Genomic DNA, 20,524 nt, shown 5'->3' on the forward strand with positions numbered 1-20,524 from the left:
TTAAAGAGTACAGTGCCACCCCTTCCCTCACTTTGTCTTAGTTTTTCCCTCTCATCCTCACACACAAGTTATGTAGTCCTTTTCACCATAGTGTCAGTGAGTACCACTGCTACATTTGTGTACCCTTTGTCCCTCCATTTTGTGCCTTCCCATATCCTCCCAGACATCTACATGAACAAACAGGACAAAAAGGAAACAGGAAAGAAAACAAAAACAGCAAAAAAGAAATCTCTTGATTCTATTTCCTGGAGTTCCTTCCAATAAATATTACTCTGAATGACAGGCTATTTTATGGTGGTAAAGTAGCCTTTCTCAGTGAGCCCTTTCTAAATGGACTTAGCCCCATTTTTCTACTTAGATTAGGAGCAGCGCCACAGGGCTGATCTGATTCTGCTATCATGTTGGTTTTGCACCATGTGCCCTAATGAAGCATGGGGGTCTTAGTGAGACTGTACAAAACAGCTTCTCCATTGGCCTGAGGCAGGTAATGGGACATATGGTATGTGTGGCATGGGGTTGTTGGTCACCAAAAACAGGCAGTCACTGAAATTGCACTGATCAGTGTGGTTCTTCCACAGGTCCAGGAGTCTGTGGCCAGCTGCTTACCTCCTCTTGTGCCTGCTATCAAGGAGGATGCTGGAGGAATGATCCAGAGACTCATGCAGCAGTTGCTGGAGTCAGACAAGTATGCAGAGCGCAAAGGGGCAGCATACGGGCTGGCAGGCCTGGTGAAGGGCCTGGGCATCCTCTCCCTGAAGCAGCAGGAAATGATGGCAGCGCTGACTGATGCCATTCAGGATAAGAAGAACTTCCGCAGGCGAGAGGGTGGGTATCTAAACTTGTTGCTGGCAGCATAGGAAATGAGTGCCCGTGCATGTGCACACACACGCGTGTGTGTGTGTGTTTGTGTGTGTGTGTGTTGCAGAGATAATAGTGGTAAGTGTGACCATTAAGAGTGGTCAGTGTGACCCATCCTGGTCCTGTTCTTGCTGATTTGGTCTGGACTTTTTTTCCCTTAGTACTAGGGATTAAACCCAGGGCCATACACCTGCTAGGTAGGCAAACACTTACCTACTGTGCCCAGCCTTTTCTATTTCATTTTGAGGAAAATCCTCCCTAAGTGCCTAAGCTAGCTTCAGACTTATGATCTTGCTTCAGCCTTTCAAATCTTGAGATTACAGGTGTACATCTCCATACTTAATGCTGTCCTGGTCTTTCTAATTTCAAACTCCACAGAACCCTTACTATAAGAGGCTTTATCTTTAGTTGTTAATGCTAAGTAGCCCCCGCCCTCCTCTTCTCTGCTCTACTGCACCCCTGCTTTGAGGACTGAGGCTGCTACACTATGTTCCCATTGGGTGAAGAGATGGCAGGAGGGTGCCCAGCCCCTGTGTTCATGTGGCAGCCCTGAGAGGATGATCGATTTTCATGTATTCCCGCCCCCCCTCCCCCCTTTCCCCACAGGAGCCCTGTTTGCCTTTGAGATGCTCTGCACGATGCTGGGGAAGCTGTTCGAGCCCTATGTGGTTCATGTGCTGCCCCATTTGCTGCTGTGCTTTGGGGATGGGAACCAGTATGTGCGTGAGGTAAGGCCCAAGCTGCTTGGGAGAGCTGCTTGGGTATGTAGCTCAGCCAGGAAAGCTTCTGAGGTGGGGTAAATCCCCTGCCCCTGGAGCCCCTTCTGCCCTCACTTGGGAAGCTGGTTTCTGGGATGGATCTCCTCTGGCTCTTAAGGTACTGGAGCTTTGCAAGATGTGTTCTCAATGGACCCTGTGAGCTCTAGCATAGGGTCTGACATAATGAACCCCCAGTATGTGTTGGTGACTCTTATCACTAGTGGTGGTATCAGTGCTTGACCACTGAACACCTTCTCTCCTCCCTTGAGGCTGCAGATGACTGTGCCAAGGCTGTGATGAGCAACCTCAGTGCTCATGGCGTGAAGCTAGTGCTCCCTTCCTTACTGGCTGCCCTGGAGGAGGAATCCTGGCGGACCAAAGCTGGTAAGGCTTTCTCAGCTTCCTTGCTCTGAAAAATGTCCTCGGCAAGGATCCAGATAACCACAGCTATGGTCCTGTGGGTGTGGTCTCCAGCCCAGGGACAAGGCTGAGACTTACCATGCCTTTAGGCAGCTTGGTCCTTCTGTAGTTTTGCATGTGTTCAAGCTCAGGAGTCTCTGATATGAGCCATAGCTCTCAGTCAAGAAATCCTGAGCTTGAAAACTGTCCTGCAACGTTTACCCTCAATACAACTTTTAAAAAATGTAATCTTGGCCAGGTGTCGTGGTACATACCTGTCATCCTAGCTACAAGCGAGTCAGACATAAGTAAATGTCAGGCTGAAACACAGAACCTTATTTAAAAAAGAAAAAAGGTGGAGGTCATGACTCAAATGGTAGAATATCTGCTTATGAAACTCAAAAGATCTAACACTCATATATAGTATATGTGTGTGTATACATTATATAATATTAAAAATATATAAAATGTATGTAAATACATGTTTATATATAATATATAAAGTGAAAGTTTCCATACGTGCATATCTTATATAGTGACTAATATATATAGTGATGAATGATTTTCCTCATTCATGCATATGATACTTGAAGCCAGGAAAATTCAGCGAATTGCCCTTGTATCACTGCCAGAACTCTCTGTCCTGAACTTGTCTCCTCTTTTCCCTATACTATCTGTCCCTCACCTGGGATTTCACAGCTCAGAGGCGCCGGGAGCCCTTTCCTCCTCTACCCTCCTCTGGGAATTGCTTGAGCACAGCTTGCAGAACAGCAAGCTAGCTGTCTCTGGCCAGTCATTTTGCACAGGTGACTTTCTTGCCATTCATTGCCCAGTGATGCAATTCTGGCCACATGTTTTCTGTCTGCAGGGTCAGTGGAGTTGCTTGGAGCAATGGCATATTGTGCTCCCAAACAGCTGTCATCCTGCCTACCCAACATTGTGCCCAAGCTCACAGAGGTACTGACTGACTCCCACGTCAAAGTCCAGAAGGCTGGACAGCAGGCACTCAGGCAGATTGGCTCCGTCATCCGGAACCCGGAGATCCTGGGTATGCCTCTCTACTTTGCTTCTGGGGAATAGTGGGTCTGCCCACTATAGTGGGTCTAACCCAATAGTGGGTTAGACATGTACTAACAACTTTTCTATTGTAGCCATTGCCCCTGTCCTGCTGGATGCCCTGACAGACCCATCAAGAAAGACCCAGAAGTGCCTGCAGACCCTGCTGGACACCAAATTTGTCCACTTCATTGATGCTCCATCTCTGGCCCTCATCATGCCCATTGTCCAGAGAGCCTTTCAGGATCGTTCTACTGACACCCGCAAGATGGCAGCACAGATTATTGGCAACATGTACTCCCTGACAGACCAGAAGGTAGTAGCCTAGGTTGGGCTGGTGTGGACAGTTAGAGTGATGAAGATTTAGGATGCAGGGTTCTGCCCAGAGCAACATGGGATATGAGCACTTTCTTGATTATATTTGCAGAGAAAAAAGAGCCATTTGGGATATGAGGTAAAAGTTTGGCCTCTATGAGTATCATCCAGAGCATAGTGGTTCAAGTTTTTACTGGTTTAGTTCCCAGCTAAGGTCTGTCCCAGGAGGCCTAGTATAGACTGAGGCAGAGTATGGGTTTTTGGAATCTCTGCTTCCATAGACAAGAAGATAAAGTGGAAGAGTTAGGCTGGACATACTGACACGTACTTATAATCCCAGCACTGCAGAGTCTAAGGCAACAGGATTGTTAGTTTAAGACTGGAAGGCTACATGTAGACTCATCTCAAATAAATAAATAAATAAAATCAGCTGGGCACCAGTGGCTCACACCTGTCAATCCTAGCTACTCAGGAGGCTGCCAGCCCAGGCAGGAAAGTCCATGACACTCATCTCCAACTAACAACCAGAAAACCGGAAGTGGTGGTGTGGCTCAAGTGGGAGAGTACACCCTTGAGCTGAAGAGCTCAGGGACAGTGCCCAGGCCCAGAGTTCAAGCTCCACAATGGAAAAATAATTACTAATTGTCCTCCAATACTAGAACAATTTTTTTTTTTTTATGCCTATACTGGGGTTTGAACTCAGGGACTAGGTGCTGTCCCTTATATTTTTGCTCAAGGCCGGCACTCTACCACCACAACTCCACTTCTGGATTTAAAATTTTTTGTTGTTGTTGTTGGTTGTAGGGCTTGAACTCAGGGCCTGGGCACTCTCCTGAGCCTGTTGTGCTCAAGGCTAGTGCTCTACCACTTGAGCCACAGTGCTATTTCCTCCACTTCTGGATTTTTGATGGTTAGAGATAAAGAGTCTCACAGACTTTCCTCTTTTCTTCAAACTGTGGTTTCCAGATCTCAATCACCTGAGTAGCTAGGATTATATAGGTGAGCTACCAGCACCTGGCTAAAACAATTACTTTTAATATTTTTTATATTCTTGAATATTATTTTCTAGTTATAACAAGTTAATCAAAACTTGGCTTTTAGTGTGCTATACTGTTCCAACAAATTCATATGTCATAATTTACTTGATCTTATCATTGGTCTACAGTGTCCAAGGTTGTTTTATTTTTTTTTGTTTTTTTTTTTTTTAGTTTTTGAGTCCAGTCATGGGGCCTGAACTCTGGGCCTGGGCGCTGTCCCTCAGCTCTTCAGCTCAAGGCTAGCGCTCTACCACTTGAGTCACAGCGCCACTTCTGGCTTTTTTCTTTTTTGCTTATGTGGTGCTGAGGAATCGAACCCAGGGCCTCAAGCATGCAAGGCAAGCGCTCTACCACTGAGCCACCTTCCCAGCCCTGTTTTTGTTTTTTTAAAACTTAAAGCCTGCTGCAATGAACATAAGGCATTTTGTATATTTACAACAACTCCTTAAAGCCAAATGTTACATCAGGAGCCATACACATTTTAAGCTAAGAAAGAGAAGATAATAGTGAAATTCTGATAGAGTACCAGAAATACTTTTCTAACAACTACAGAATCTAAGCAGGCTTTGCTCCCAAGAAAAGGACAGGAGTTAGGCTTTGGTTTGTAGCTGGTGGCTCTGTTTGGCCTATGAGGGTAGTGCCTTGAAGGAATTGGTGAGAAGAGCTTTGTCAGTGACCCAGCTCTTGTGTGTACAGTGAGGTTCTTATGCATGGGTCCTGCTGAGAGCTTCTTTCCATCTCAATGCTGAGGTCAAGGTCCACCACAGAACAGGGGCTGAAGAAAGCCAGAGCCAGACCTCGGCTTCAGTCAACTCTTGTGTTTTCAGGATTTGGCTCCTTACCTGCCCAGTGTAACACCTGGCCTGAAGGCCTCGCTTTTGGACCCTGTGCCTGAGGTGAGTGTGGGGTGGGGGAAGCTCAGTATTTTAGACCAATCAGTGGAAAACTGATTCCGCAAAGCTGCTTTTGTGTTCATCAGGCAGAACGAAGGCCGGTGGCCCTTCCCTGTTTCTATATGGCTTTCCTTTCCTGAACTGCTTTTCTTCACCTGTGTCACTTGACAGGTGCGGACAGTGTCTGCAAAGGCTCTTGGGGCTATGGTAAAGGGCATGGGGGAATCATGTTTTGAGGACTTGTTGCCATGGCTGATGGAGACACTGACGTATGAGCAGAGCTCTGTGGATCGCTCAGGCGCTGCACAAGGTGAGGCTGGAGTTGGCACAGGGGCCACACTGGAAATGCCCTGGAGGGGTCTCTGCTCCAGTAGGTTCATTCTGTCCTTGCTTTACAGGGTTGGCTGAGGTCATGGCTGGTTTGGGAGTAGAGAAGTTAGAGAAGCTGATGCCAGAAATTGTGGCTACAGCCAGTAAAGTGGACATTGCACCCCATGTTCGAGATGGCTACATCATGATGTTCAACTACTTGCCCATCACCTTTGGGGACAAGTTCACCCCTTATGTGGGGCCCATCATTCCCTGTATCCTCAAAGTAGGTACCAGTAACACTGAAGGAAGGGAGAGGGTGCCCCCGCTCTCCTGGAGACTGAGAGCTCCCTATTGGGGGCCAGCTGGCAGGAGTTCGTGTCATAGTCTTCAGAGAGCCCCAGTTTGTTTTGGCCTGGGTATGTAAGGGGAGGCAGCCCTGCCCACCCCCTTTTTCCATGTGCTTAGGCCCTGGCTGATGAGAACGAGTTTGTGCGAGACACTGCCCTGCGTGCCGGCCAACGGGTCATCTCCATGTATGCTGAGACAGCTATCGCGCTGCTGCTGCCCCAACTGGAGCAAGGCCTGTTTGATGACCTCTGGAGGATCCGGTAAGGACTTAGGCCCAAAGATCCATTGGGCCTAGGTTTTGCATTTTGGGAATTCTGGTTGCAAAATGAAAAGCAGAAAGTTTCCATGGACTCTCAACTTTTTCCAAACCCGTAATTTTAACCATTATGTTATCTCATTTTCTGTAGCAATGTCTTTATTCTGGTTCTTCTTTAAAAAGTCTCTCTAAGCCAGGTACCAGGGGCTCCTGCCTGTAATCCTAGCTGCTCAGGAGGCTGAGATCTGAGGATCATGATTCAAAGCCAGCCCAGGCAGGAAAGTCCATGAGATTCTTATCTCCAATAAACTACTCAAAAAAGGCTGGAAGTGGTGCTCAAGTGCTCTACTCAAGTGGTAGAGGGCTAGTCTTGAGCACAAAGAGGCTCAGGAACAGTACTGAGGCCCTGAGATCAAGCCCCAGGACCAGCAAAAAAAAAAAAAGTTTCTCTATTTACTCCTACAGTTTCTACTAAGAATAATTATGAGGAATCTTTCTCCTCATAATTCTACTTCTTGGAATTTATTTGAAAAATAAATTTGGTCAAGTGTTTAGAGCTGTGTACATAAAATTGTTTTTTAATCTTTGAAAAAATTGGAAGCTGTTTTGAAATAGGATAGTATATCCATGCAGTGGGCATTTACTCTGCCATTACAAAGCATAGTATAGGCTGCCCAGAGAATTCCCCAGCCTGTTGTTAACTGGACAGTGTCGGCTGTGCAATTTGACCTGTTTCCCACATTGTGTGGGTTAGATGAGTCCATTTGTAGTGTAAGGTGTGCAGTATCTGAGTGACTACCTGAGGGTTATTTGCACACTCTTTATCTTCCCACCTTTCTCAAATTTTCAGTTTAAATGTGACTTATTTTCCTGGTTTCTTGCTTTTATTTATTTATTTATTTTATTTTATTTTATTTTTTTGTCGGTCATGGGGCCTGAACTCTGGCCTGGGCGCTGTCCCTCAGCTCTTCAGCTCAAGGCTAGTGCCCTACCACTTGAGCCAAAGCGCCACTTCCAGCTTTTTCTGCTTATGTGGTGCTGAGGAATCGAACCCAGGGCCTCATGAATGCAAGGCAAGCACTGTACCACTGAGCCACCTTCCCAGCCCTATTGCATTTAATTCTATAATCCTAGCTACTTGGGAGGCTGAGACTGGGAGGATCATGGTGGTAAGGCCAGCCTGGGCAGAAGAATTCCCAAGACCACTTCCTTAACCCATAGCTGGGTGCAGTGGTGTAGTGGTGTTCAATGAGTTATCCTAAACTGCATGTTAGACTGAGATTGGAAGGATTGTACTTCCAGGCCTGCTCAGGCAGAAAAGTCCTCAAAATTCTGTCTCAATAGAGGAAAGCTGGATGTTGTAGTATGCACCTGTCATTCCAGCAACAACAGGAAGCCTAAAATAGGCAGATCACAGTCCAGGTGCATGCCTAGGCAAGAAGTGAGATCTTATCTCAAGAATAATTAGTAATGCTGAGTGCTAGTTGCTCCTGTCCCTAATCTTAGCTACTCTGGGGGCTGAGACATGGAGGACTGAGGGTTCAAAGCCAGCCAAGGAAGAAAAGTTTGAGATTCCATCTCCAATTAACTAGCAAAATAGTGGGATATAGGAGTGGCCCTAGAGAGCCAGCTTTAAGTAAGAAAGTGAATGAGAGTGTGAAGTCCTGAGTTGATTTCCCACTATCAATACAAACCACACACACACACTTACAACAATCAGCAAAAATGGGGCTGCAGTTATAGCTTAGTGGTAGAGTGCCTGCCTAACAAGTCCAAGGCCCTGAATTCAAACTGTAGTGCCATTAAAAAAATAAATAATAGAAACAATAAACCTAATTTAATTTGAGAAGAAATAAAATTCATCCTTCTAGTCTCGTCTCTGTGTTTCTCCACTTGAGATGATCTGTCTTTGCTTCCTGTGAAGCTTCTGTTGGGTAAAAGCGTTCGGTTGGGTAAAAGCGCACTTTCAACCTTAGCCCTCTCTCTGTGCTTACATCTTTTATTATGGAAATTTCACATATGCCTCTAAAAATGTTTACTTTCCTTTTTGCTTTTTCTTGCCATGCTTGGGGACTGAAACCAGAGCCATGTGCATCCATAGCCCTTTTCTGATGTGAAAGCACTCTATCACTGTTTCTGGCCCTTTTCTAATAGTAACGTATCATGCCACTGAGCTATGTCCCCAGCCTTCCAATACTAAAGTAAGCATGTTTACTATCAGAAAACTTGGAAAATGTGGGAAGCATGTAGAAATGAAAATCATCTTAGCACCTCCCCCACACCCCATTCTAAGATAGCCACTATAAAATTTTTGGGTGAAGTTGCGCTGTGGCTCAAGTAGTAGAGCATTTCCCTTGAGCTGAAGAGCTGAAGGACAGCGCCTAGGCCCAGAGTTCAAGCCCCATGACCACCACCACCAACAACAAAAATTTTTGCTTCCAGTCTTCCTTCTGTATAGTGGTGGGGCGTGCTCTGAGACTGTCACTTGAGGCTGTATAATTGACTGTTCTTTTTGTTACGGGGTGGGGGTGTTGTTTGTTTTTTGGTGTTTCAGTCACTGTGGATGAAACTCAGGGCTTAACTCTTGCTTAAATAGGTGTTTTATTACTTCAGCCCAAGCCCATTCTGCTTGCAGTTTTTCAAAATAGTCTTGTACTTTTGCCCAGACTGGTCTTGGACTGCAGTCCCCCTATTTATGATTCTTGAGTAGCTAGCACTATAGATAATGTTCCAATATCCTTGGCTTGTTCTGATAGGGTCTTTTTTTTTTGCCGGTCATGGGGCCTGAACTCGGCCTGGGAGCTTTCCCTCAGCTCTTCAGCTCAAGGATAGTGCTCTACCACTTGAGCTACAGCACCACTTCTGGCTTTTTCTGCTTATGTGGTGCTGAGGAATCGAACTCAGGACCTCATTCATGCAAGGCAAGCAATATATTACTGAGCCGTCTTCCCAGCCCCTGATAGGTCTTGCTGTCCTTTTCCTTTAGTTGGCCTTAAACTGCAAGCCTCCAATCTGCCTTGCGAGTAGCTAGGTTATAGATGTGATCATAGTAACTCTGTTCTTGACCTCCTTCTCAGGTTTAGTTCTGTTCAGCTCCTTGGGGATCTCCTATTCCACATCTCAGGGGTTACTGGGAAGATGACCACAGAAACTGCGTCTGAGGATGATAACTTTGGAACTGCCCAGTCAAACAAGGTGGGTGCCTGGCATTTGTTTTCCTCCCATAGCTGGTAGGAAGGGTAGACCTTGATGCTCATGCAGATGCTTTTTTTTTGGGGGGGGGGCGGGTTCGGTCGTGGGCCTGAATTCTGGGCCTGGGCACTGTCCCTCAGCTCTTCAGCTCAAGGCTAGCGCTCTACCACTTGAGCCACAATGCCACTTCCGGCTTTTTTTTCTGCTTATGTGGTGCTGAGGAATCGAACCCAGGGCCTCATGCATGCAAGGCAAGCGCTCTACCACTGAGCCACCTTCCCAGCCCCTCATGCAGATGCTTTATACTGTGTTTTCCATCCCCTTCTGTTGGCCACAGGCGATCATCACTGCCCTGGGGGTTGATCGTCGGAATCGGGTACTGGCAGGGCTCTACATGGGCCGCTCAGACACCCAGCTGGTGGTGCGACAGGCCTCTCTGCACGTGTGGAAGATTGTTGTCTCCAATACTCCCCGCACCTTACGAGAGATCCTGCCAACTCTCTTTGGTCTCCTTCTGGGTTTCCTGGCCAGTACTTGTGCAGATAAGAGAACGGTAAGTCTCTGGGACCTTGCTTTGCCCTAGCAGCCATCATTACCTCCTTTTAGTGGCAAGAGATGTATATCTACAGAGCCTGGGAGAAACCCAAGTGTCCCCTGTTTCACAGAGGACCACTTAGTTTACTTAGTCATTCAGCAGATATTTACTATGTGCTAACATACAAGAGCCTAGTGACTGAAGAAGCAAGGCAACCTCATTTATCCTGGTTAAAGGATATGCATATTAATCAGATAATCACACAGACAGCTGTCAGATCAACTGTGGCAAGTGCCGAATATACCTATACATGATTACAGGGGTGTGTGGCTTAGCAAGCGCAGCAAAGTCTTCTTGGGAGAAATGATGCTTAAAAATGAAAAATGATTAAGTATTAACCAGCTAAAGAGTGGTGAGAGACTACTACACAGGGCATAGTGCTTTAGATACCAGGCCGGATATAGGGTAGGCAGGGCCATGATACACACTAGAGGTTGAGCCGAGGCCGTTGAAGATGGAGAAATAGGGAGGAGAAGCATGGTTTTAGATATATAAGGTTGATGCATTAGGTGGAGATGGATGAGGTTCAGTGGTTGGGAGTAGGTGCCAAGTCTGGGCTAATGATCATCTGCTGTGTAGTCTTTTTTGGAGGGCGGGTAGGAGAGGTCAGTTGTAGGTCTGGAACTCTCAGGGCCTGGGGGCTGTCCTTGAGCTCTTATGCTCAAAGCTAGTGCTCTGCCACTTTGAGCCACAGCTCTACTTCTGTTTTTTTTTTTTTTTTTTTTTGGGTCCGGTCGTGGGGCCTGAACTCTGGGCCTGGGCGCTGTCCCTCAGCTCTTTGGCTCAAGGCTAGCGCTCTACCACTTGAGCCACAGCTCTACTTCTAGCTTTTTTCTTTTTGCTTATGTGGTGCTAAGGAATCAAACCCAGGGCCTCATGCATGCAAGGCAAGCGCTCTACCACTGAGCCACCTTCCCAGCCCCTCTACCTCTGGTTTTTGAGTTGTTAATTGGTTATAAGAGTCTTTTCTGCCCAGGCTGGCTTCAAACCTTGATCCTCAGATCTCAGCTTCCTGAGTAGCTAGGATTATAGGCATGAGCCCCTGGCACCTGGCTATCATTTAGTCTCTTTTGGACAGCTTCCAGCCCCCATCTGGTAAGCAAATTATATATTTAGTTTTAGGTGTTGTTGTTGGGAAGGTTGTGGGATTTGAACTCAGGGCGTGGGCGCTGTCTGAGCTCTTTTCACTGGAGGCTAATGCTCTACCACTTTGAACCACAGTTTCACTTTCAGTTTTCTGGTTGTTAATTGGAGATAAGTGTCTTCATGGACTTTCCTGCCCAAGCTGATTTTGGACTGCGATTCTCAGATCTCAGCCTCTTCTACCAAGGATTACAGGCATGAGCCACCAGTACCCAGCTGTATTTATTTTTAAAGAAAAGTTTGTATGAGACCTAGGGAGGATGTAGGTTTTTTCCCTTAAAGAGTGTTCCAAAGCCTGGCGCTAGTGGCTCACACTTGTAATCCTGGCTACTGGGGATGCTGAGATCTGAGGATCATGGCTCAAAGCCAGCCTGGGCAGGAAAAGTCCGTGAGACTCTCACCTCCAATTAACCACCAAAAACCCAAAATGGTGCTGTGGCTCAAGTGGTAGAGCGCTACAGCACCCAGGCCCAGAGTTCAAGTCCCATAACTGACAAAAAAAAAAATAACAAAAAACAGTGTTTCAAATTCAGTTCCCTTTGAGCAAAAGTAAGAGGCTAAATTTACAAGGAAATTGAATGCCTTGGTCATGCAGCCTATAATGAATTTCATATTCATTGTATACTGAAGCAGAAGCTGGTATAGTAGAAGCTGCTTTAGGCTGTAGATGTGTGTGAAACAGATAGGGGCTTTCTCTCTCCTCCCCCATCCCCCCCTTCTCTCTCCTGTCCCTCCCTCCCTCCTTCTCTCCCTCCCTCCCTCCCCTTCTCCCCCCCTCTTCCTTCCTTTCTCCCTTCCTCCTTCTTCCTCTCCCTTTCCTTCCCTTTCCTCCCTTCCTCTTCTTCCTTTCCTTTTCTTTCAGCATACATTAGTTAGTTATAGAAGAGTGGTTTCATTTGGACATATCCACATATGTATACAACGTGTCCCGTCAACCTCAGAGATAGTTTGGTTTTCTTTTCTAGGCAGGGTCTCCCTGTGTAGCTAATGATCCTTTGGCCTCAGCCTCCCTAGTACTGGGATCATAGTCACGTGTCACCATACCTGGCCTAAAATAGTTTTCTTTTGTAGTATGTTTTCAGGTTCTCAAGGGCTCTGTAGGGGTGAGAGGGTTTGGGAAGCTACATTAATGACTTAGATAAAAGCCTGTGCATTGTCCTCTGGGTGACCTTAGGTTTGCAGGAAGTTGATATCTTGACTTAATCTCTGCTGACAGATTGCAGCTAGAACACTGGGTGATCTTGTCCGGAAGCTTGGGGAGAAAATCCTTCCTGAGATCATCCCCATCCTTGAGGAAGGCCTGAGATCTCAGAAGAGCGATGAAAGGCAGGGAGTGTGCATCGGGCTGAGTGAGATCATGAAATCCACCAGCCGAGACGCTGTGAGTATTCTTCACTACTTCCCCCCCCCCCCCCCCCACCCGTTCCCCAGTCCCAGGTCATGTACCTGCAGGTGCCTGGTCACAGAGCCGGGAGAGGTCACAAGAGACAGCAGCCTCACTGGAGGGAAGCTGCTGGCAGCAGGATGCTGATTGGCCTAGCTTAAATTGCTTCCTTCTTAAGCTTTGCTATAGGTATTGGAACTAAGAGGCTTTCTTAAGTAGTCTTTGGAAACTAAGATAACTACTCTTGAGTTTTTGCTGTCTCATGTCATCTATAAAATAGGCCAAAAATTGTGGTGCCTCTGTAATGGGAAAGGAGGCGTGCACTTGAGTGTGGCAGAGAGCATCTGGGAGCAGGGGGAATGTACACTCATTCTTAGAAAAAGAGATTAAGTACTAGTGGGTGGAAATGTATTGTCTGGCAATACTGTTTCCCTAGTAGCAGCATTCAAGAGGTTTGGAGTACTTGATTGTTAAGGTTTGACTTTACTTTCTAAGGTCACTGATACTCAAAACACAGCTAGGGTGTAGGTGACAATGAATGTGGGCTCTTGAGTTGTATGACAATGTAGATGGGAGTTAAGTGGATATCAGTTAAAGATAAAAGCAATAGTCAGTTGCTTTGCCTGAGCATCCTAATTGGGTTACTAGATCCCCTCCTTTGTGTCTATACATCTTATATTTGGTCTTTCACATGTACATTTGGCAAAGAATCCAAAGATTTTGTCACCCAAAAGTTGTAAATAATTGAGTAGTTTCTGGGTCTTCATGTCTGTGTCCATGGCCCAATGATGTGGCTAGCACATCAGCCAGTTCGTAAAATTCAGAGTGAGTTTTGCTGTGGTAGACTTGGTTACTCAAGAAACAGAGCCATTGGGGCTGGGAAGGTGGCTCAGTGGTAGAGCGCTTGCCTTGAATGCATGAGGCCCTGGGTTTGATTCCTCAGTACCACATAAGCAGAAAAAGCCAGAAGTGGTGCTGTGGCTCAAGTGGTAGAGGGCTAGCCTTGAGCTGAAGAGCTGAGGGACAGTGCCCAGGCCCAGAGTTCAGGCCCCACAACTGACCATAAAAAAATAAAATAAATAATAAAAAAAACACCAAAAAATAAAAAAAAAGAAACAGAGCCATCACTAGGCTGGTTAGAGACATAAAGATTTCATACAAGAAGACATACTTGTATTTTTTATTTTTTGGTTAGTCGTGGGGCTTGAACTCTGGGCCTGGGCGTTGTCCCTCAGCTCTTCAGCTAAAGGCGAGCGCTCTACCACTTGAGCCCACAGCACTACTTCCGGTTTTCTGGTGGGTTTTTTGGAGATAAGAGCCTCACAGACTTTGCTGCTCGGGCTGGCTTTGAACCATGATCCTCAGATCTCAGCCTCCTGAGTAGCTAGGATTATAGGCATGAGCCACTGGTACCCGGCTGTATTTGGGTTTTGAGGCTTGAATTATTTGGAATTTCCCAAGAGAATGAACAAAAAGTCCAGGGAGAGAGAGAGAGGCAGATCCTACAGGCCTTGCTGTAGGAGGAGTTTAGGAGTTTCCATAAAGATAGGAAGTACCTGAAAATTCATTTGGATAGTTGGAACTCTCAGTTGTTAAGTCTGGGTGAGGGACTCAGGGAGGTACCTCATGTATCCTCTCTGTCTCTCTGCATTTTTGTGTTTTTATGGTATAGCGTTAACCGAAGAGTCCAGCAGAGGGGTTAGTGGCTTGGCTGGGCAGAACCCTTGGCCTGCGTCCCCTCAGTTGCTTCTGTTTGCTCTAGGTATTTCCTGCGTTTGTATAGCTGCACTTGTACTGTTGTAGGTGTTGTATTTCTCTGAGTCCCTCGTGCCCACAGCGAGGAAGGCTTTGTGTGACCCGTTGGAGGAGGTCCGAGAGGCGGCAGCCAAGACCTTTGAGCAGCTACACTCCACCATCGGCCACCAGGCTCTGGAGGACATTCTCCCATTTTTATTGAAGCAGCTGGTAAGTGGATCTGCCACATAGTGTGTCTTTTCCTATCTTTGTAGCAGCAAAATATAGAGTGATAACTGCCACTGCAGTTGGAATGTGGGCCTTTTAGGGGGAGGTGAGGAGTGGGGATGTGCATCAAGATTGGACTTGGCTTTCTGCTTCTCCTTGGACAGCAGTTAAGTATGTGAACATTGGGAGTGGAGGAGGCAATTGGCAGTGGTTGGTTCAGCAGCAGAGGTGTAGGAGCCAGCTCCTCAGTGTTGTCTGCAATATCCCTCTGCAGGATGATGATGATGTGTCAGAATTTGCCCTGGACGGTCTAAAGCAAGTTATGGCCATTAAGAGTCGCGTAGTGCTGCCCTACCTCGTCCCCAAGGTAAATCCCAATACATGGCAAACCCTCACAGCCCCTGAAGCCCACATCCTTCTTGGGCCTGCAGTAAAGAGTGGTGCTAAACATAGGTTTGGGGTAAGACTGTCAGTGGGTATAGTGCAGCTAGGAATTACCCCTTGTTCTCTTAGATGCACTGGTACAGGCCCTTGGCTCTGAGCAGGGGGCAGAGGCTCTCCTGCCCACCCTTCTCTTCCTAGTGCTAGGCCTGGCACTGAGCAGGTGCAGTCTTCATCAAGGTGATGTTGTTCATCATCCCATCAGCTGACAACGCCACCTGTCAATACCCGGGTGCTGGCTTTCCTTTCGTCTGTGGCTGGTGATGCTCTTACTCGTCATCTTGGTGTGATCCTCCCCGCAGTCATGTTGGCCCTGAAGGAAAAGCTGGGGACTCCAGATGAGCAACTGGTAAGGAAGGTCTGGTCACTCCCATTGCTTTCTAATAGCCATCTTGTCCTGCTTTGAGGATCCGTGTTTAGCCCACATGTTCCCTATGGTTTTTAGGAGATGGCCAATTGTCAGGCTGTGATCCTATCAGTGGAGGATGACACTGGGCACCGGATAATCATAGAGGATCTGTTAGAAGCCACACGCAGCCCTGAGGTGGGCATGAGGCAGGCAGCTGCCATCATCCTCAACATCTACTGTTCTCGCTCCAAAGCTGACTACACCAGCCACCTGCGGAGCCTGGTCTCAGGCCTGATCCGCCTCTTTAATGACTCCAGCCCCGTGGTTCTGGAGGAGAGCTGGGATGCACTAAATGCCATCACCAAGGTGAGGAGACTGCAGACTCTAGAAACTTCTTGATTGGAGAAGATGCCAGATATTTTGAGCTTGTTTGATAATTTTAGGGTTTATTTGCGTATTTGCTCAGTCTGGTCTCATGGGTTCAAACTACCTTCTCACCTAAGCCTCCCAAGTTTTGGGACTGCAGGCATGTGCCACCATGACATACTCAAAATGCCAGACATTTGTATGAGTAGATTCTGACAGGAATCCTCCATGTTCCTGTCACTCAGCTTCAACAAGGATCTGCTTGTGGCCAATCTTATCTCCTGCCCACACCCTCCCCCTGCTGTTGAGAAGGAGGGTTGTACCTCATTGCTGCTTTTCCCTGGATTCCCACAGAAGCTGGATGCTGGCAACCAGCTGGCGCTGATCGAAGAGCTGCATAAGGAAATCCGGCTCATAGGCAACGAAAGCAAAGGCGAGCATGTGCCTGGCTTCTGCCTCCCAAAGAAGGTAAGCCAGGAGCTGCAGTCTAGTATGCATTCTAGGTTCTCCTGAGCACCTTCACAGACAGTGTGCATCTTCCATGGTGGCAATTGATGCCAGGATAGAGACCACCTTTGGTTTAGGCTGTGGAGGCAACCTCTACCCACAGCAGGTGGGTCATGAGAGGTAGCAGCAGGATATGTTACCTGTGCGTGATGATAGGCCTGGTGGTGCCTTTATCCTCTTGGCACCTCCAACCAGCTGTTAAGATTCAGCCTACTTCATCATCTCCTGGAGCTGGCAAAAGGATAGCTGTTCAGAGTGCTTTGTTTTGGATGGGAGACAATGGGCCCAGAGCCTTTGTGACTGGACTCAGCTGTGTTTCTTTTGTCAGGGGGTAACCTCCATCCTTCCAGTATTGCGGGAAGGAGTCCTTACTGGCAGTCCTGAGCAAAAAGAAGAAGCAGCCAAAGCTTTAGGCTTGGTGATCCGCCTGACCTCGGCTGATGCCCTGAGGCCTTCTGTGGTCAGCATCACTGGCCCTCTGATTCGCATCCTGGGGGACCGGTTCAGCTGGAACGTGAAGGCAGCTCTGCTCGAGACACTCAGCCTCTTGCTGGCTAAGGTGAGCAACTGATGAGCTTATTTTATTGGTGTGTTCCAATCCTAGAGAATGGTCTGTCTGCAGGAGACCAACAACAAGGCATACTGTGGCATGCGAATATTCACTTCAAAGAAGCCTTGCTTTTGGGCTGGGAAGGTAGCTCAGTGGTAGAGCACTTGCCTTGCATGCCTGAGGCCCTGGGTTCGATTCCTCAGCACCACATAAGCAAAAAGAAAAAAGCTGGAAGTGGTGCTGTGGCTCAAGTGGTAGAGCGCTAGCTTTGAGCTGAAGAGCTGAGGGACAGCGCCCAGGCCCAGAGTTCAGGCCCCACGACCAGACCCAAAAAAAAAAGATTTGTAACTTTTTCCTTCTGAAAGTGAGTGTAGGGAACAACTTCTCACCCACCAAATGAGATTATCAATCTCATTTTGTAGAAGATTGAGTCTTCTTTTTGTTGTTGTTGGTGGTGGTGGTAGTTAAGGGTCTTGAACTCTGGGCCTGGGCGCTGTCCCTGAGCTCCTCAGCTCAAGGCAAGCACTGTACCATTTGAGCCACAGTGTCACTTCCAGATTTCTGGTTGTTAATTGGAGAGAAGAGTGTCATGGGACTTTCCTGCCTTGCCTGGCTTTGAACTGTGATCCTCTGCCTCCTGAGTAGCTAGGATTATAGGCAAGAGCCATCGGCACCCAGCAAATTGAGTCCTTTTAAAACAAAATACGTCTTGCTGTTACCTTCCATCCTATATTGCTCTTTACTGTGTTGTTTTTATTTTTTCTGGATACTTAGGCAGCTTGACTCTAACCTATTGTTGAGATGGTCACCTGTAACAGGAGGTTTTGCCTAAGCATGCCTCTAGACAACCTCAAAACCCACCTGAGTCCAATATTCCCAGACTTGCATTGGCATTGAACCTCCTGTTTAGTAAGAATTACTCCTGAGCTCATCTGTATTTTATAAAAAGTGTGCCTGATCATTTTTTTAATACATGTCCAAGGATTGAACTGGATTTGTTCAGGCATGCACAGAAAGGACTCTTGAAGGTCATTCATTCTGTAGGCTTATTCTCCTGAGAATAATGCACTGTGTGCATTTGTTCTGTAGATGGTGCTTTGTTACACAGCTAGTCCACTGCTAATCACCAGCTGCTTTTTCTGCTACTTAATGGATTTAGAGAAGGAAATCTTGAATTGCTATCCTTGTGGACAGTGCTCGAATAAGCTACGCCTCATATAGCCAAGGCTGCAAGACAACTCCCTCTGACAATGGCTGCCACTTCCACTACCTCTTCTACCTCTTCCTCCTTCCAGTGTGATGAAGGAGGCTTAGAAAACATGTGCGAGCTTGGTTCTCTCTTATATATAGGCTGTTTCAAGCCTGTGTGAAAGAGTTTGCTTAGCTCATGGTGGTTTGTGATGATTTTTTCATGCCTTGGGATCCATCTCAACAGACTTTTGGGTATGGGTTTGTCCTATAGGTTGGGATTGCCCTGAAGCCCTTTCTGCCCCAGCTGCAGACTACTTTCACCAAAGCCCTGCAGGACTCCAACCGGGGCGTGCGCCTAAAGGCTGCTGATGCCCTGGGGAAGCTTATTTCCATCCACATCAAGGTAGACCCCCTCTTCACAGAGCTGCTCAATGGAATTCGTGTCATGGAAGACCCAGGTGTCAGGTAAGGGGCTGCTGTGGGAGTGACATGGCCTCCAGGAGGCCAGGCAGCTGCTCTAGGCTGCACTTCTGTATGCAGAAGGCATACACAGAGAACCAGGGGTTAAGTTGGTCTGTTGGTTCCATAGGGACACCATGCTGCAGGCCCTGAGGTTTGTGATTCAGGGAGCCGGTGCCAAAGTGGATGCTGTCATAAGGAAAAACATTGTCTCACTTCTGCTGAGCATGCTGGGACATGATGAGGTATGGCAGCGGGTGGATGGCTGGGCTGGGGGCTCCACTGCTTCCCTGTCTCCTTTCTTTTGGTTGGCTTCTTTGAGTTGCGGTGGGTAAATTTGATTCAGCTGCCAACTGGTGAGGAGTAATCATTTCTGCATTTACGTCACTCTGTGGTTTGCCAGGAGTTGCTTGGGCTGTGAGGAGTCAGGCAGTATTACTTTCACTAATGTTTTGGGGTGGTTTTTTGTTTTTGTTTTTTATTAACTTAGTTTTTGTTTTTAAAGAGAGTGCTGAGGAGCTGGGAAGGTGGCTAAGTGGTAGAGCTTGCCTTGCATGCCTGAGGCCCTGGGTTCCATTCCTCAGCACCACATAAGCAAAAAGAAAAAAAATCCGGAAGTGGCGCTGTGGCTCAAGTGGTAGAACGCTAACTTTGAGCTGAAGAGCTGAGGGACAGCGCCCAGGCCCAGAGTTCAGACCTCACAACTGGACCCCCCCCCCCAAAAAAAAAAAAAAAAAAAGAGTTCTGAGGATTGGGCCAGGGCCTTGTGCATGCTAAAAGATACACTACTGCTAAGCCCCCAGTTTGATGATTTTTTTTTTTTTTTTGGTCAGTCGTGGGGCTTGAACTCTGGGACTGGACACTGTCCCTGCACTCTTCAGCTCAAGGCGAGCACTCTACCACTTGAGCCACAGCTCCACTTCGTGTGTGTGTGTGTGCGCGTGCATGTGTGTGTGCATGTTTGCTGGTATTAGGGCTTGAACTCGGGGTCTGGGGGCTGTCCCCTAGTGTTTTTACTCAAAACTAGCATTCTACCAGTTGAGTCACAGCTCCACATCTGGGTTCTTACTGGTTAGAAATAAGAGTCTGTCCAGTATGGCTTTGAACCCTCATCCTCAGATCTCAGCCATCAAAGTAGCTAAGATTATAGGCATGAGCCATTGGTGCCTGGTTTAGTCTTTTCGTTGTTGTTGTTGTGGATCATGGAGCTTGAACTCTGGGCCTGGGCACTGTCTCTCAGCTCTTCAGCTCAAGGCGAGTGCTCTACCACTTGAGCCACAGCGCCACCTCTAGTTTTCTGGTGGTTAATTGGAGATAAGAGTCTCACGGAGTTTACTGCCCAGCTGGCTTTGAACCATGATCCTCAGATCTCAGCCTCCTCAGTAGCTAGGATTACAGGAGTGAGCCACCAGCATCAAGCTTAGTCCTTGTGTTTTTGAGATAAGGTCTTGCTGTGTAACCTCTGTTGGCCTCAAACTTGGCGTCATCCTGCCTTAGCCTACCTAGTGCTGAGATTATAGATGTGTGCCACCATATACAGCTTGTATGGTTTTATACTTCCCTGTACACACCTAGTGCCATTCAGCATTGTTCTATTTTTGATCCTCAGTTGGCTGCTCTCTGACTATTGCCCCAACTGCTCTGTGGGTACAGGTGGGAGTATCTGTCCTCTTTGGCTCACAGTCTACCAGGGCTTTTTATAGGGCCATGCATGGTGCAAGCAAAAGTTATTATTTAAAGGAATTTGAATTTTACCACAGTAGAAGTTAAAATTGTTTACATTGGAGAGAGTGGGTGTCCAAACAGGTTTTAATCATGCATGGTACCTGCCTTTCTTCTTGGAGGTCAGGCCCAAACTGCTGGCAATCAATCGTCTTCTCCTTAGGACTTCTGCTTGGTTTGAAGATGGCATTGCAGGAAACATTAACTTTCCCAGAGATTTTTGATGGGTTGGGACACAGTTAAGTTGGCACTTACTAATAGTATAACACATAAAATATTTTCCAGAGTTAGCTGGCAGGGAAATAGCAAGAAGCCCTTTCTATATCTGACCTTGATTTCGACAAAAAAAAAAAAAACAAAACACTCCTTTTCCTATCTTCCTTAGGTTGAATAGTGCTTTCATTGTGACTAGGACCACCCCAAATCATTTA

The 20,524-nt window shown here is 47.1% G+C and overlaps 1 protein-coding gene across 1 annotated transcript in view; it reads left to right on the forward strand.

Moving 5' to 3' along the window:
• Gcn1 (GCN1 activator of EIF2AK4) overlaps nucleotides 1-20,524 on the forward strand; it is a 64,351-nt gene that overhangs the window by 39,473 nt on the left and 4,354 nt on the right. Inside the window, exons 34-53 of the mRNA XM_042669656.1 lie at nucleotides 579-825; nucleotides 1,465-1,586; nucleotides 1,886-2,000; nucleotides 2,884-3,063; nucleotides 3,167-3,387; nucleotides 5,251-5,319; nucleotides 5,488-5,626; nucleotides 5,715-5,911; nucleotides 6,094-6,236; nucleotides 9,310-9,427; nucleotides 9,762-9,977; nucleotides 12,379-12,543; nucleotides 14,350-14,511; nucleotides 14,783-14,875; nucleotides 15,155-15,298; nucleotides 15,395-15,664; nucleotides 16,019-16,132; nucleotides 16,500-16,730; nucleotides 18,184-18,377; nucleotides 18,502-18,616. Coding sequence (XP_042525590.1) covers nucleotides 579-825; nucleotides 1,465-1,586; nucleotides 1,886-2,000; nucleotides 2,884-3,063; nucleotides 3,167-3,387; nucleotides 5,251-5,319; nucleotides 5,488-5,626; nucleotides 5,715-5,911; nucleotides 6,094-6,236; nucleotides 9,310-9,427; nucleotides 9,762-9,977; nucleotides 12,379-12,543; nucleotides 14,350-14,511; nucleotides 14,783-14,875; nucleotides 15,155-15,298; nucleotides 15,395-15,664; nucleotides 16,019-16,132; nucleotides 16,500-16,730; nucleotides 18,184-18,377; nucleotides 18,502-18,616 — 3,255 coding nt within the window. The remainder of the gene's footprint in view (nucleotides 1-578; nucleotides 826-1,464; nucleotides 1,587-1,885; nucleotides 2,001-2,883; nucleotides 3,064-3,166; nucleotides 3,388-5,250; nucleotides 5,320-5,487; nucleotides 5,627-5,714; nucleotides 5,912-6,093; nucleotides 6,237-9,309; nucleotides 9,428-9,761; nucleotides 9,978-12,378; nucleotides 12,544-14,349; nucleotides 14,512-14,782; nucleotides 14,876-15,154; nucleotides 15,299-15,394; nucleotides 15,665-16,018; nucleotides 16,133-16,499; nucleotides 16,731-18,183; nucleotides 18,378-18,501; nucleotides 18,617-20,524) is intronic.

This window comes from Dipodomys spectabilis, unplaced genomic scaffold, assembly GCF_019054845.1.
Source record: "Dipodomys spectabilis isolate Male_0828 unplaced genomic scaffold, ASM1905484v1 ptg000499l, whole genome shotgun sequence".
In the NCBI taxonomy this organism is placed as follows: domain Eukaryota; kingdom Metazoa; phylum Chordata; class Mammalia; order Rodentia; family Heteromyidae; genus Dipodomys; species Dipodomys spectabilis.